The 12,707-nt window shown below is 40.1% G+C and overlaps 2 protein-coding genes across 2 annotated transcripts; one reads left to right on the forward strand and one right to left on the reverse strand.

Moving 5' to 3' along the window:
- Positions 1 to 57: 57 nt before the first annotated feature.
- Positions 58 to 6,471, reverse strand: abhd4 (abhydrolase domain containing 4, N-acyl phospholipase B). The gene is made up of 8 exons (XM_086272035.1): positions 5,938 to 6,471; positions 3,233 to 3,318; positions 3,016 to 3,120; positions 2,603 to 2,891; positions 1,249 to 1,430; positions 1,052 to 1,163; positions 766 to 952; positions 58 to 621 (listed from the first exon to the last, which is right to left on the reverse strand). Exons 1-8 carry the CDS (start codon positions 5,985 to 5,987, stop codon positions 532 to 534), a joined length of 1,101 nt encoding a protein of 366 aa, XP_086128161.1. The 5' UTR covers positions 5,988 to 6,471; the 3' UTR covers positions 58 to 531.
- Positions 6,472 to 6,504: 33 nt separating this feature from the next.
- On the forward strand, positions 6,505 to 9,752 carry dad1 (defender against cell death 1). The gene is made up of 3 exons (XM_086272036.1): positions 6,505 to 6,822; positions 9,014 to 9,153; positions 9,551 to 9,752. Exons 1-2 carry the CDS (start codon positions 6,612 to 6,614, stop codon positions 9,142 to 9,144), a joined length of 342 nt encoding a protein of 113 aa, XP_086128162.1. The 5' UTR covers positions 6,505 to 6,611; the 3' UTR covers positions 9,145 to 9,153; positions 9,551 to 9,752.
- Positions 9,753 to 12,707: the final 2,955 nt, after the last annotated feature.

The following is a 12,707-nucleotide window of genomic DNA, read 5'->3' on the forward strand; positions in this document are numbered from 1 at the left end:
ATATGCCAGCTGTCACTGCCCCCTGCTGGTGGGGCAATAAAGTGCATCACTCGTAGGTAGTTTAAATAAGCTTTTACTGGTTTCATTTTACAAAATACAGCTGATTGATACATGAGGAAGACATTAAGAGCAGGGATTAAAGAAAAATTGTCAGGCACATATTGAAGTGTGAACCGGGAATCATGTGGCTGATGGGTAATAAATAACACATCCATAGCCGTGTGCGTGTTCCACTGAGTGTTAAAGGAATATGACAACCCAGTATATTTCGGCACTGGCAGTTCGGTTAATGCTCTTCATGAAAATGTCAAAAATAAATGTAAATAACACTAAAAACCCCTTCTAACAAATATAAGAGTTTTACTGGAATAATAATAACAACAACTTGTTACAATAATAATAATAATAAAGAAACTACAATCAAAATCATGGCATTTCAATATGCAAACCCACCCAGCATACTTCACATGCAAAAGTGCCGGTGTTAAGACCATCGCCACTTTTTCTTAACAAGTTCAGTCCAAAAACATGTCAGTTCACAGATTTACAAATATTTTCAACAACTCTGTTGAACTCCCCTGGTTGATCTGCGTACACGTGGTGGGAGGCTTCATTTATCAGCTGCAAAGAGGAGCAGATAGGAGCAGTCAGCAGGAATGTACAGCAAAGTTGATTTTAATTATATTAACATAACATTAAGCTGAATTAGACTCATATGCTTGTCTTTGTGTTTCTATGGATGCAAATGTGTGTGTCTCTACTTACCAGCACTCTGGTGTTGGAGTGGTTCCTAATCTGAGCCATTTTGTATCCGGATGAGCTGTCCACCCAGGACTGTGCTCCATACAGCAGAGTGACGGGCATGGAGGCGGGCAGCTGATGAACCCGATCCAGCATCGGCCTCTTAGCCCAACCCAAGGACTCCGTCATGGCCCTAAAACCCACCTCTCCACTTGGATGGAGGAAGAGAAAGAGAAGGTTGTCACTTCTCTCTAATCAGAATCGCATTTTTAATATGGGGGGGGGGGGGGGGGGGTGTTTCTTCACATACCTTGGTGTTTGTGCGTTACAGTGGTAGATGTACTGGGTCATGGTGTCGTCATCAAACAGATCTTCAAACTTCCTTTTGAAATCAGGACGGAATCTGTTCACCAAGCCCGGACCTGGATGCAGAACACGTTGTGAGAAGGAGGTCGCAACATTACGCGTGCCACAGCGCAGCAGCAGAACGATGTTCGCACTTCTTACCCAACGGTCCCGCTGCTCTAATCACAGCAAGTGGGTTGAAGAGGGTAACGACTGCTAGGATAGCCTTCACCCAGCGGGGAGGGGACTGCCTCTTCACCACATCTGTCCCCTGGCCCTGCTGGTTCTGGACCTTGGGTCGCTCCGGAAAACCCCAGGGATCTACCAGGATAAGGTGTGATACTCTGTGAAAAAGAAAGCAGAATATAATCACGATAACATACAGCACGATGTATTAGTATGAGTCGCCAGCTCATTTATAGAAAAAAGTCACGAGTTGGTAAAAATGAAACATTACAGTAGAAATAACTGATGGCTGAGACTGAAGCAACACAGTACAGTTTCAAGCTTTAACACAATAACAGGCTGTAAAAACAAAGGGAAGCTGATGAGGCTGGTGATAGTTTTCACATTACAGACAGTAACGTGACCCGCTGTTAGCACAACAAATATTAGTCAGTGCAGATTTAAGCTTAATTTGCTAAAAAAAATAAATGTCATTTATATTGATGTCTGACATAGTGGGTTATCCAGGTGGAGGCATTCATCACAAAGAGGACACACTGTGACTATAAATTGATGGACATGGTCGACAGAGTGTTGGATGGTTGCTTAATTGACACTAAACGCCCAAAGCCTGCCCAGAAAATATCCCCAACATCATTAGAACACCAGCAGCAGCCTGAACTTCTGACACAAAGGAGAACGACCCCAAGCTTTCATGTTGTTTATGTCAGATTCTGACCCTAACACCGAATCTCAACAAACAATTTTCCCGTCTTTTATCCTGTCCAATTTTGGTGAGCCTGTGTGAAGATGCTCGCTGGATATTCTCTCTTTTTTGGACCATTCTCTGTTAACCCCAGAGGAAAAAAATTCCCAGAAGTAGCTTTATCTAATAAATTTACTGCTGCCAATTTGGACCAACCATGCCACATTCAAAGTCACTTAAATCATCTTTCTTTGCCATTTTGAGGTTCCGCGCATTATCTTGACCACGTCTGCATACTTGAATGCGGTGATTTTCTGCCATGTGATTGGCTCATTAGAGTTCTATTAACAAGAAGCTGAAGAGGTGTACCTAATAAAGTGGACAGTCAGATTATACTTTGGAAACTGTTGCTTTCTTGAGGACAGTAATATAAGATGATTTGTATACTGTTCATATCTATACAGTACCATTAAGCTACATCCAGCCTTTAATAACATAACAGGTTTATTATGTTGCTATGGCCACGCCTGGTTAATATTCAACATGACACATGTGACGCACGTAATTCAAATACTAGTGACTAATGTAAGCCACAGGTAATTCTGACCACAGATGATGGACTGCGTATTTCATCAGCTTTCTTACCTAGATGGATACTGAATGGCATACGAGGTTGCCAGGTAACCCCCCAGGCTGTGTCCCAGCAGAATCATGTTCTCCAGGCCTACAGACTGCCTCCACTGTTCAGTGGAGTCCACAAACTGCTCCTCTGCCTCGGCAGCATCTGAAGGGAAGGGAGGCCTGGAACTCCTGCCAAAACCAAGGAGGTCAAACGCGTAGACGGGCCTTGACCGGCTCAGGGCGTCTAGGTTCCTGATCCACAGACCCACCCCTCCTCCAAAGCCATGAACCATTACCAGTGGAGTCTTAGGCACTACAGGCAACACAGGAACAGGAAAGAATGATGTATTACGCCATTGTTATGACAATTCATACTTTACAGCTATGTCTGCTTATAATCAAACAAAGAATACGAAAAGGGGAGCTGAGATCTCTACCTTGTTCTACAGGTTTGCGAACCGCCTTGTTGGTGATGGTCAGAGTCCATATCCGGTACTGGTTTTGTAGGGTCACAAATCTGGCCCATAGATCATTCTGAATACCTGATGTTACCAGACAAGAAGGAATAATCATTAGGGTTAAAGTCTTAAACAAAAACAGTTATATATCATTTCCTGTTATGTAATCACCCAGCTAATATCAACATATCCTTACAGGCAAGAATCTTAGATTCAGTTGTCTTCAAAAGGGACATGGAGGTAGGGCGCCAGGAAGGCCACCAGCTCCAAGCTGAACTTGTCCTGACGAGGACAGAATGAGAGAAAGACATTTGAAGAATGAAGGGATATTAGATAGTGGAGTAGAAACACAATACAAAATTCCTCCGATGCAAAACCAAGCAAGTAAAATCAATGTTATCACTATTTGAAATGCAAATAATGTTGCATAGATAATGCACTTGACACTTGAGTGGTACAGAGCCAGAGCCGAGAGTCACGTTTCATCATGCTGTTAATCAAAGTCAGACTTGTAGGATTGATGGTGGTGGGGTAAATCCTGGTTACCTCCATTCTCATTAGCATTCATTTTTAGAATAATAGATTTTTTTTTCTACACTGAGGTACAAAAAGAACAGGATCGCGTTTCTGCTTCTGTCATCATTACATCAGGTACATCCCAGGAGCTTTTCACCTATTCACCAATCAACAAAGCAGTTTAGCTTTGCTGAGTCATTTTGATAAGTCACACTCACCCCTGTTCCTCCTTTTTTTGTTGTCAGCCAATAACAAGTAGAACGCACCTGTTAGCCAAGAGTGCAGGTGACACTCCAATAGAGTCCTACCTACCTTATGATTACCTTATTAGACCTACCTTCACAAGTCAACAGTAGACTACACTTACCATCATTTTACTATAACTTTGTATGTCTTTGTTACTTAAAGCTAACTGTTAAATAACTTTCTGCCATACTAGTATTCAGAGGTGTGGACTCGAGTCACATGACTTGGACTCGAGTCAGACTCGAGTCATTAATTTTATGACTTTAGACTTGACTTGAAAAAATGTTCTAAGACTTGTGACTTGACTTGGACTTTTACACCAATGACTTGGGACTTGAATTGGACTTGAACCGGTTTACTTGAAAAGACTTGATATTTTACCCCAAATATAAAATCTAACATGCATATTATATAGAGATTGAAAATGTGACGTCATTCACGGGTAGAACCGCAAAGGATTCTGGGAACTCGTGGCAAGCGGTACTAGCGCACGCAGGCTTTCAATTAAAATCAGTTATACAGCGATAAAAAGAAACACAAAAATGTCAAGAAGCCGTTGTATGATTAACTGCAATAGCCGGTCGCATGACAGCCACGGGAAGCCGACGGGTAAAGAGATCGGTTGTTATCGGATTACGTCGTTGAAGAGAAATTGTTCAAGCCATGTTTCCGAAGTAACAAAGACACGACGGATGGCCTGGATTGCAGCCATTCAAAGATCAAATATAACATCCCAGAACACTCCAGCTCACAGGTTAGTCTGCTCCAAGCATTTACACGAAGGTCAGTGTTTTTTAGTAGTTAATACGTCATTTTTCATAACATAATTGGTGATATAGGTTACAAGCAAGTCTGGCGCTGAACAGAAATTGTCGCGCTATGCTCCTTTATTTATTGTGCATAAATAGTGAATTGTCCTGACACAATATTGCGTTTCGCTTCTGTTATTATGGTACATTGACAAAAACATATACTTTTATTCACAGGATAAAACAGGTTTTTTGTATCACTAATTGCCCAGTACGATTACAGCATACAATATTGTTGTCACTGCTACATTTCTGTGATGCTACCAGAAATTATTTCCACTACTAATTAATTACCGTTGAGCTCAAAGGTCCTATTAATAAACGGTTAAGGAATGTGTATTTATGACGACGATTTGTGAGACTGGTAAACTTATGATACGTACGATGGTCTTTCGTTCTACACGGTGCAGTTCAAGGTCCTGTACCCATCCGTCGGTAAACTGTACCTGGGCTTGTTGCAGTGACCTGAAGTTACTAAACTTCATGAGTGTATGCACTCACTCCAAGAACCGTATGATTATAAATATGCATATAAATATGCTACGATGAGATAGCTGACTTCATCTAACTAGCAAATGTTGTCCAGGCTACGTTGGTGATACAGTTTTTTTTAATGTGTATATTTTTGTCATGCGATTTTAAAGCTGGTCCTACAACCGCATCCAAGAATAACATGCAGCTTATCTCAGAACTGTCGGTGAAAATTATTCTTGGAGCTAGGTTTAATTGAGCTGCATTTTAAAGAGGTGCAATTTCACAATTTGTGTATATTTTCTAAGTTCACTATTTTGTCATGTGTTGAGAAAAACACAGATTTTAAAATTACATGGTCTAATATTTACATTTAGCATAACTGCAACATTATTTTTTCGTTGTTTTTTTTTAAAGACTCGAAAGGACTTGAAATTCAAAGTTTCAGACTTGTGACTTGACTCGGACTTTTACACCAGTGACTTGAGACTCGACTCTGACTTGCCTGACATTACTTGAGACTTGACTTGAGACTTGAGGATAAAGACTTGAGACTTACTTGAGACTTGCAAAACAATGACTTGGTCCCACCTCTGCTAGTATTTGCCTTTATGTTTCCAAGAGTAATTTCACACAGAACGTGCCAAAGACCATGGCAACATCTACATTTTACATTAAAAGAAGCTAGAGACCGATTCACAAACAATGACACAGCACAGTCTTACAGTTCATCCCGCCCAGAGCCCAAAACGCGTCTGAATACAGCGAGTCTTCCGAGATTTAAGTAACATTTGATTAAAGGCGACTAGCAGCGTTTTGTGAATGGTTGTATTCGGCTGCATTAAGCTAAGTTACTTACTCTGTTTCACAATCGTTCTGCACAGGTGCGATGGTCGCAGGGTTATCCATTGGTGGGCATATTCCGGTGACTACATTCAGTCTGATCACGTTTGATAACACGCTCTGTCTCCTCTGCTTTCAAGTTACACTCAGCTGCTGTATGCTAATTTCTAATGTTTTGTAACAAGTACATTCCTACGTCAGCTGATCAAACACAAAGATCGTCTCTCGAAATGATGCTCGAACTGTACGAAAAAAAAGTCACACGTTCGGGGGTTGCGATTAGGGGTGGGTTTTAATAGTATAAATACCAATACTACGGTTGGTACTGATACTCTCAATATTTCCACTTTCAGCCTCCATATCCTTTCATCTTTTTCTTCATTTTTCTTTTTGCTATTATCTACTGTGCTGACCACCACACAGCCTGAGGTCACAAATTAAGCCATAAAAAGAGAGAAATAACAACTTAATATCGTTGCAACTCAAGATAGCAGCAGAGAAAATCATCTGTCTTATTTTTACATCTCCGTGCTCTACTCTGTGGCTTTTCGTTCCGATTTGGTCGGAACGTATAACGTGCAACACCACGTCCGTTTCCGGTTTATTGGGACACGTCACTTATTCGACCGAGGAAAAGGTTTCGTGCAACAAAATCCTGAGTAATTTTCTGCTAATTAGACGGCCAAAATCATGTCGAACTCAGTGATATCTGTTATTTCTCGGTTTCTGGACGAGTACGGCACCACGACACCCAACAAACTCAAAGTGGTGGACGCATATCTGCTGTACATCTTGTTAACTGGAGCCCTGCAGTTCCTCTACTGTCTCCTCGTCGGCACCTTTCCATTCAATAGCTTTCTCTCGGGCTTCATCTCTTGCGTGGGTGCTTTTATTCTCGCAGGTAAGTGTTTATTCGATTAAACGTGTCGCTGGTAATTTTATTTTATTTTTTACAAAAAGGGGTGATCCAGAACGTGCACTCAGGCACAAGTTAGCTATCTATGCTAAACTAGTAGCGTGACTTCAGTTAATATTAAAACGAAATGAATACACGTGTTTCCCGAGTAGCTCTCTGGGTGGCATTGGTTCATTATTTTCAAGGCTGCACAGATGCTTATTTTGCACCTAGAAAAATGTGCTTTAAGCAGTTTTCATACATTCCCGTATTCCTGAACCTTTCAGGACTGTCCACCGCAGGTGCATGGAAAGGCCATGGACTCAGACTAAAGTCAATGGTCCAAATCACTGTGTGACCATCTAACATTTATGTTAGATGGTCACACAGTGATTTGGACCATTGACTTGTAGGCTCTGCATATACAAGCCAAAATATTACGTTTGTCCTCTGCCATATTTATTTATTTTTTTTGGTAAAGCCAACAATCACCTTATTTGGATGATGGCATAGTGTGCCAAAATATTAGCCAACACTAGCAAGCTTGGTTCAAACTGTTAGCGTAAATAAGCACATTTTAATCAAGTAATAAAATATTAGAATTAAAAATATCAGAAATAAAAACAAACCACAAACCAAGTCTATTTTGAATAGGCTCGTTTGTCAGGTAATTCCATTAAAACAATAAAAGTTCATCTGTAATTGAGACAGTGTGTAGGGTTACGTTTAGTTGTATATGAGGACGTTTTTTCCTCCGACACTGTCGGCCCTTCAGGTGTGCAGAGATTTTGAATTGGTTTTCATACGTTTCTTATTAAAATGCTCAAGGTACCAAAAGCACAAACATGGTGGATTGTTTTATAATACAGATGGAGATGGGGGGGGGAATAACAATAACAAAAAAAACCCACTGTTTAGCTGCTGTGAAGGGGAACCCATGCATAGAAGCTAAAAAAGTTTTTTGTTCGGTGCTGTAAACTTTTTACCTCTTTGTCCTGAAAAGCTGATGCGGGCACCCATGTTTGTGAATGTGAAAACTCCAGAATGAAGCAATTTTATCAATTGAAAATCTTGTGAATGTGATAACTTGAGAACAAGTTGATGTAGGATTTTGAAATTCATTCCATTGGTGCATCTAGTAAGAGGCTGAGGGGTATCCCTGGCTGACAGCCAGCATTCTGTTTAAAAATAAAAAATAAAAAAATACAGTAAAATTCGGGATTTTAAGATGGGCATTGACTTGCTTTTGGAGCCAGCCTTAAGTGGCCATTAGTATCAATTCACTGATTTATGCTGTCGGCATTGGCATTTGTAATGGACGATAAATACAATTTTTAAAAATACTGATTGGAGAAACACCCTTCACCATGTTAGCTTCAAGCTGGATTGACCTGAGTGTAAAGAAGTAAATACATATGTACACCTAGCATATGTTAGTGGAAATTGTTTGTTTTGTCCATCTGGAAAAACATAAATACATAGGCTCATATATCTGTATATCTAGCCATTAGAAGATCTGCCGTTGCTGCAACCACCAGAGGTTTATGTTGGTGAACTCGAATTTCTTTTTCTGTCAGCTGCTAGTTGTTTGTGGCATTACAAACACACATGATGCCAACAAGAAGTTGCAGAGTGCCCTCTGGTCTACACACTATATAACATCAGTAATCATAACATGATTGAAGGGTGTTTCTCCTATCAGTACTTTATATCAGATTTTCATATATTGTCAGGTATGAAATCCAAAACCAATGGCTCTTCAAATGGCTACTAGAAGTCAGTAAATTAAGCCCATTGATAAATCGGTTGACCTTTACAACTCATGTTGGACATTAACAAGTATGAGAATTTAATTGGTTTATAAATGTGATGGAGGTGTGGTGTTTTTAGGATGACAAAAATGGAGAAATTATCAGTCTGCATTGACCAATCAGCTATTCAGTGAATTATTTCAGCTATACTGCGTAGTATCTGTGCTTCCTATTTCCATCTAAATGCAAAAACAGGTAACGAGCTGAAAATTTTGAAAAAATTAGGCTGTCTGACTTTTGGTGTTTAACTACTAAACAACTAACCCTAATATTAAAACTATTAAATTATCATGGGGAAAAAAAACTCCGCTGTAGCCCCACTGCAGTTGTGCATTGACAAGTGAAAGAGGTACATGCTGATACTTAATCCCTTGTTTGTTTTTCAGTGTGTCTTCGTATCCAGATCAACCCACAGAACAAAGGAGATTTTCTGTCCATCTCCCCAGAGAGAGCCTTCGCCGACTTCCTGTTCGCTCACACCGTCCTCCATCTCGTTGTGATGAATTTCATTGGCTGAGGCAAACATGTAAGTGCGTCTAAGTGTCCCACGATGAGAAACTGTAGAAATTGTACAAAATATCCAAACTAAATCTGCCATATGTGTCTGTGGATATTGAGTTGTTTTTGTCAGTGAAAAGTAAACAGATATATTGTCCTTCAGGTGCTCTGTCACATTAGACGTTATTGCCAGTTCGTCACTTCATTCTCTGTGGAACAGCACAGCAGATAGTACATGTGATGAGATGCTTCTCTGAGGACTACATGATGACACATATTGCTTTTGCTTTACTAGAAAATGGTGATATTGAATTTTTAGACTTGCTGCTGGCTGGGAAGGTCACAATGTGTCATTTCTTTTTTTGCTTTCATAACTTTGCTGTCTCACACAAACGCCGCGTTTTTTGTTTGTTTTTTTTCTACAGATCGCGACGAGAAGAAGTTATTAAACTCCCCGCTGATCTGGACTATCCCATCCTCACCGAATAAGTCTGATCTGGTCACATACGATGCAGTGCTATTTTTTTTTTTTCTTTCTACTTTTATGGAAACATTTTTTATGTAAACATTTGTCCAGCATTCCCTTTTTTTGCACTGACACAAAGAAATAAAAACAACTGAAATGGTGTCCTTGTTAAAGTGTGTGTGTGTGTGTGTGTGTGTGTGTGTGTGTGTGAGTGATATAATTTTTTTTTTTATGTAATTAGATTTAACAAGTAGCTAGGTCTGTGATTGATAGCAAAAAGTGCTATGTTGATGCATTTCTGTAAACAAGTCTTGAGTCATGCCTCATTGCTTTATGTTGTGCTTGTTTTGTTACACTTTCTTACATTTCTTCTTTTCTTTTTTTTTTTTTTACAAGTGGCCTTGAGCAGTAGCTCTCCTGGCTTTGTGAAGCCCTTTCAAAGTTTTCCGTTGTTGGTTTTCCTTTTTCAAACCGCTTAACACTGACCTATGAATCATTCAAGCATAAAAAGGCACCTAACTCAAGGGATGAGGCACCATTGTCTGCAGGTAATACAGAACAGAGAACCACTTTTAAAGTGTATCTTTAGGCATTTGTTATTAGCAGCCTGTTGCAAAACACAATTTGTTCCAATTTCTTCAGTAGAATCTACTAAGAAATGCAGAAGAAAACTTTGACAGGCATAAAATTGTATTTTTGCTCCAACGAGGTGATTATCAAAGCGGCATTAAGCAATAGCTTGGTATATCTCAGCATGGTGCGCAGTGTGTCCTTAAAATATGTATTGAAATTGGACAGGTGGAAGACAAAAGCTTTTCCTGCCTGCCTCTTCTATCTACAGCAAATGAACTGTATCTGAAAATCATGTCTTTAAGAAATAGGAAAAAATTCAGGAAAGACCTGACATAGGATATGAGAGATGTCTCCTCAGCACACCTACACTTTACTGAAGCCTCATCACAAATATTTTAAAGGGAAAGGCTGAGGTGTACCAATTACACAAGAACTGGGCTGTAAACAGGTCCTGTGGTCAGTATGTATGTGTGGGAGTGTCTACAGCCATCTGTAAAACACAATGGAGGCTATGCCATGGTTTGATGGTGGAATTCCAGCCAGATGTGTTGGGGATCTTGTCAAACTTGATGGTATTATGAATGCTGGAAAATACCATTAGATTTTGATTCACCATCTAATACCATCTGGAATGTGTCTGATTGGGAACACTTCATTCTTCACTCATCACAAACACGCTGTCAGTGCGCTACAGCATATCTGGATGGAAAAACACGTAATGGAACACCGTGAGGCATGGATCGGCCTCCCAAGAGCCCAGACCTAAATGTTATTGAAGCGGTGTTAGAGCATTTTGACAGACACCAGAACAAAAGGCAGTCAACATCCAAAAAAAAGCTTTGAATGGCCTTCAAGAAGCCCGGAGAACTGCTAGATGAAAGCTTGCCCGAGAGAGTTCAGGCTGTGTTGCAGAATAAAGGTGGCTTTTCAAATTACCATTTAGTGCTAGTTATTGCAAAGAGAAATCCTTTCTTCTTTTCAAGGATAGCAGGGAAGAAAACTCTACATCCAAATGGTTGTGGCAAAGGACTCCAGGCTCAGTGGTGGAACTCACATCTTTAGAAGTTGTGCATTTCCATTTTATGCCACAGTCCAAAATGTCTCTTTTTCTTCCCCTCGCTTTTTTTTCTTTCTAACTTCGGGATCTAAGCTTAAGCATATTCAGTTCTACATAAAGAAATGCATACTGTATTAATGTGCCAAGTCTCAGTTTTAATTGGAGTGGATTTACGGCAGTATTGAAAAGTCTTCCATAAAAATGCAGCAATTTTTACTGCAGAATTTAGGGGTCTGAGAATAATTGCAGAGATCCACATCCAAAGTGATATTTAATAATTCTTATTGAAAAGCATGTGGTGAATGACTGCTTTAAGTCTTAGATATCTGCAGACACTTTGTGTTTTCCCTGGAGATGCCCTCACAGACCTTTACTGCAGACACCTGGGGTTCTCTCCACCTTTTCTCTGCCTTCACTTTTCAAGGTACAATGCATCCAAGTGTCCAATTACCTTTAAACAGCGACACTAGAAGGACCATAACTCCCACACAATCCTTTCAATGTTGAAGTGAATCTATTAGGATTAGTATTTCTTACACTACATTTAATTCTAAGTGTCACAACCTGGGCTCTGTAGGCTCAGTGTCAAAGTAGGCCTTACACGAGTGCAAGGACCAAGGTTTCCCAGCAGAAGATTGCACTGAAACAAGATAAGCAGTTAATCGTCTTGTTGTCACTGTGGCTTACATGATATTTATTTATACATGTAAGCCACATTTATATCATAGCCCTTGATATTTATACATAGGACTATTTATTTCGCTCAGAATACTTAAGATACTTTTTCTCATGTCCATTTTTAATGTAGGTCCTGGTAAAATCTGTTTTCACTTGGAAGAGAATATTCCCCACCACTCCGCACTTTGCAGATATTATTCTGTTATTCCCACAGACTGCATAATTTCTTTCTTCCAAGTCGAAGGCAGAGGAACTTGCATTTCCCTGCTGCCCTATTTCTGCTAAGAGAGGGCAAAGCGAGAACATTACCCCCAGAGCAAAGAGAGGGTTTGCTTCTATTACTTGTTCTGGGAGAAGTGATTGAGTCAAACACATTCCTACCAAAATTGCTTTAAACTGTGCAGAGCCAATATAGGCTTATATTTGTCACAGAAAACACTGACCCGAGGGTACATTTCAGCTAGTTTGGTCTTGGCGTGTGAGTTTGTGGGGGTGTTTGAACTGGAAATGAAACCCCCTCCTGGTGCATGCAGAGATGAAAAATAGAATCGAGTACATCAGGCCATGTTTCAGAAACCTTAAAGGTCAGATCTGAGTTTCTTCCTGTGCTGACTTTATGACAAGCAGTTAGGCAGTCCATCTACCTGTCTCTACATATTAAATATAAATGTGTCATCATTCTCTCATTATAGGACCTGTCATGGGTACAGGGCAGGTAAAGGTTACTGGAAGATAAACAGTCCCTGGTGGAATTAAAGATACAAGCAGCAGTGATCCTCATGTGACCAATGTGGAACATTATAAATGC

Source organism: Aulonocara sp. 'chitande type north' Nkhata Bay, linkage group LG18, assembly GCF_057382095.1.
Source record: "Aulonocara sp. 'chitande type north' Nkhata Bay isolate Kocher_YH1m ecotype deep benthic linkage group LG18, A_spYH_male_GT1.1, whole genome shotgun sequence".
NCBI lineage: Eukaryota > Metazoa > Chordata > Actinopteri > Cichliformes > Cichlidae > Aulonocara > Aulonocara sp. 'chitande type north' Nkhata Bay.

Excerpts from the sequence above, each read along its gene's own strand:
- abhd4 (XM_086272035.1), bottom strand. The coding sequence starts at position 5,987 with ATGGATAACCCTGCGACCATCGCACCTGTGCAGAACGATTGTGAAACA. Across the intron at positions 2,892-3,015 it reads TCGCAAACCTGTAGAACAAG|TGCCTAAGACTCCACTGGTA; the intron begins GTAGAGATCTCA and ends TGTTGCCTGTAG. Across the intron at positions 622-765 it reads ACTCCAACACCAGAGTGCTG|CTGATAAATGAAGCCTCCCA; the intron begins GTAAGTAGAGAC and ends TCCTCTTTGCAG.
- dad1 (XM_086272036.1), top strand. The coding sequence starts at position 6,612 with ATGTCGAACTCAGTGATATCTGTTATTTCTCGGTTTCTGGACGAGTAC. Across the intron at positions 6,823-9,013 it reads GGGTGCTTTTATTCTCGCAG|TGTGTCTTCGTATCCAGATC; the intron begins GTAAGTGTTTAT and ends TTTGTTTTTCAG.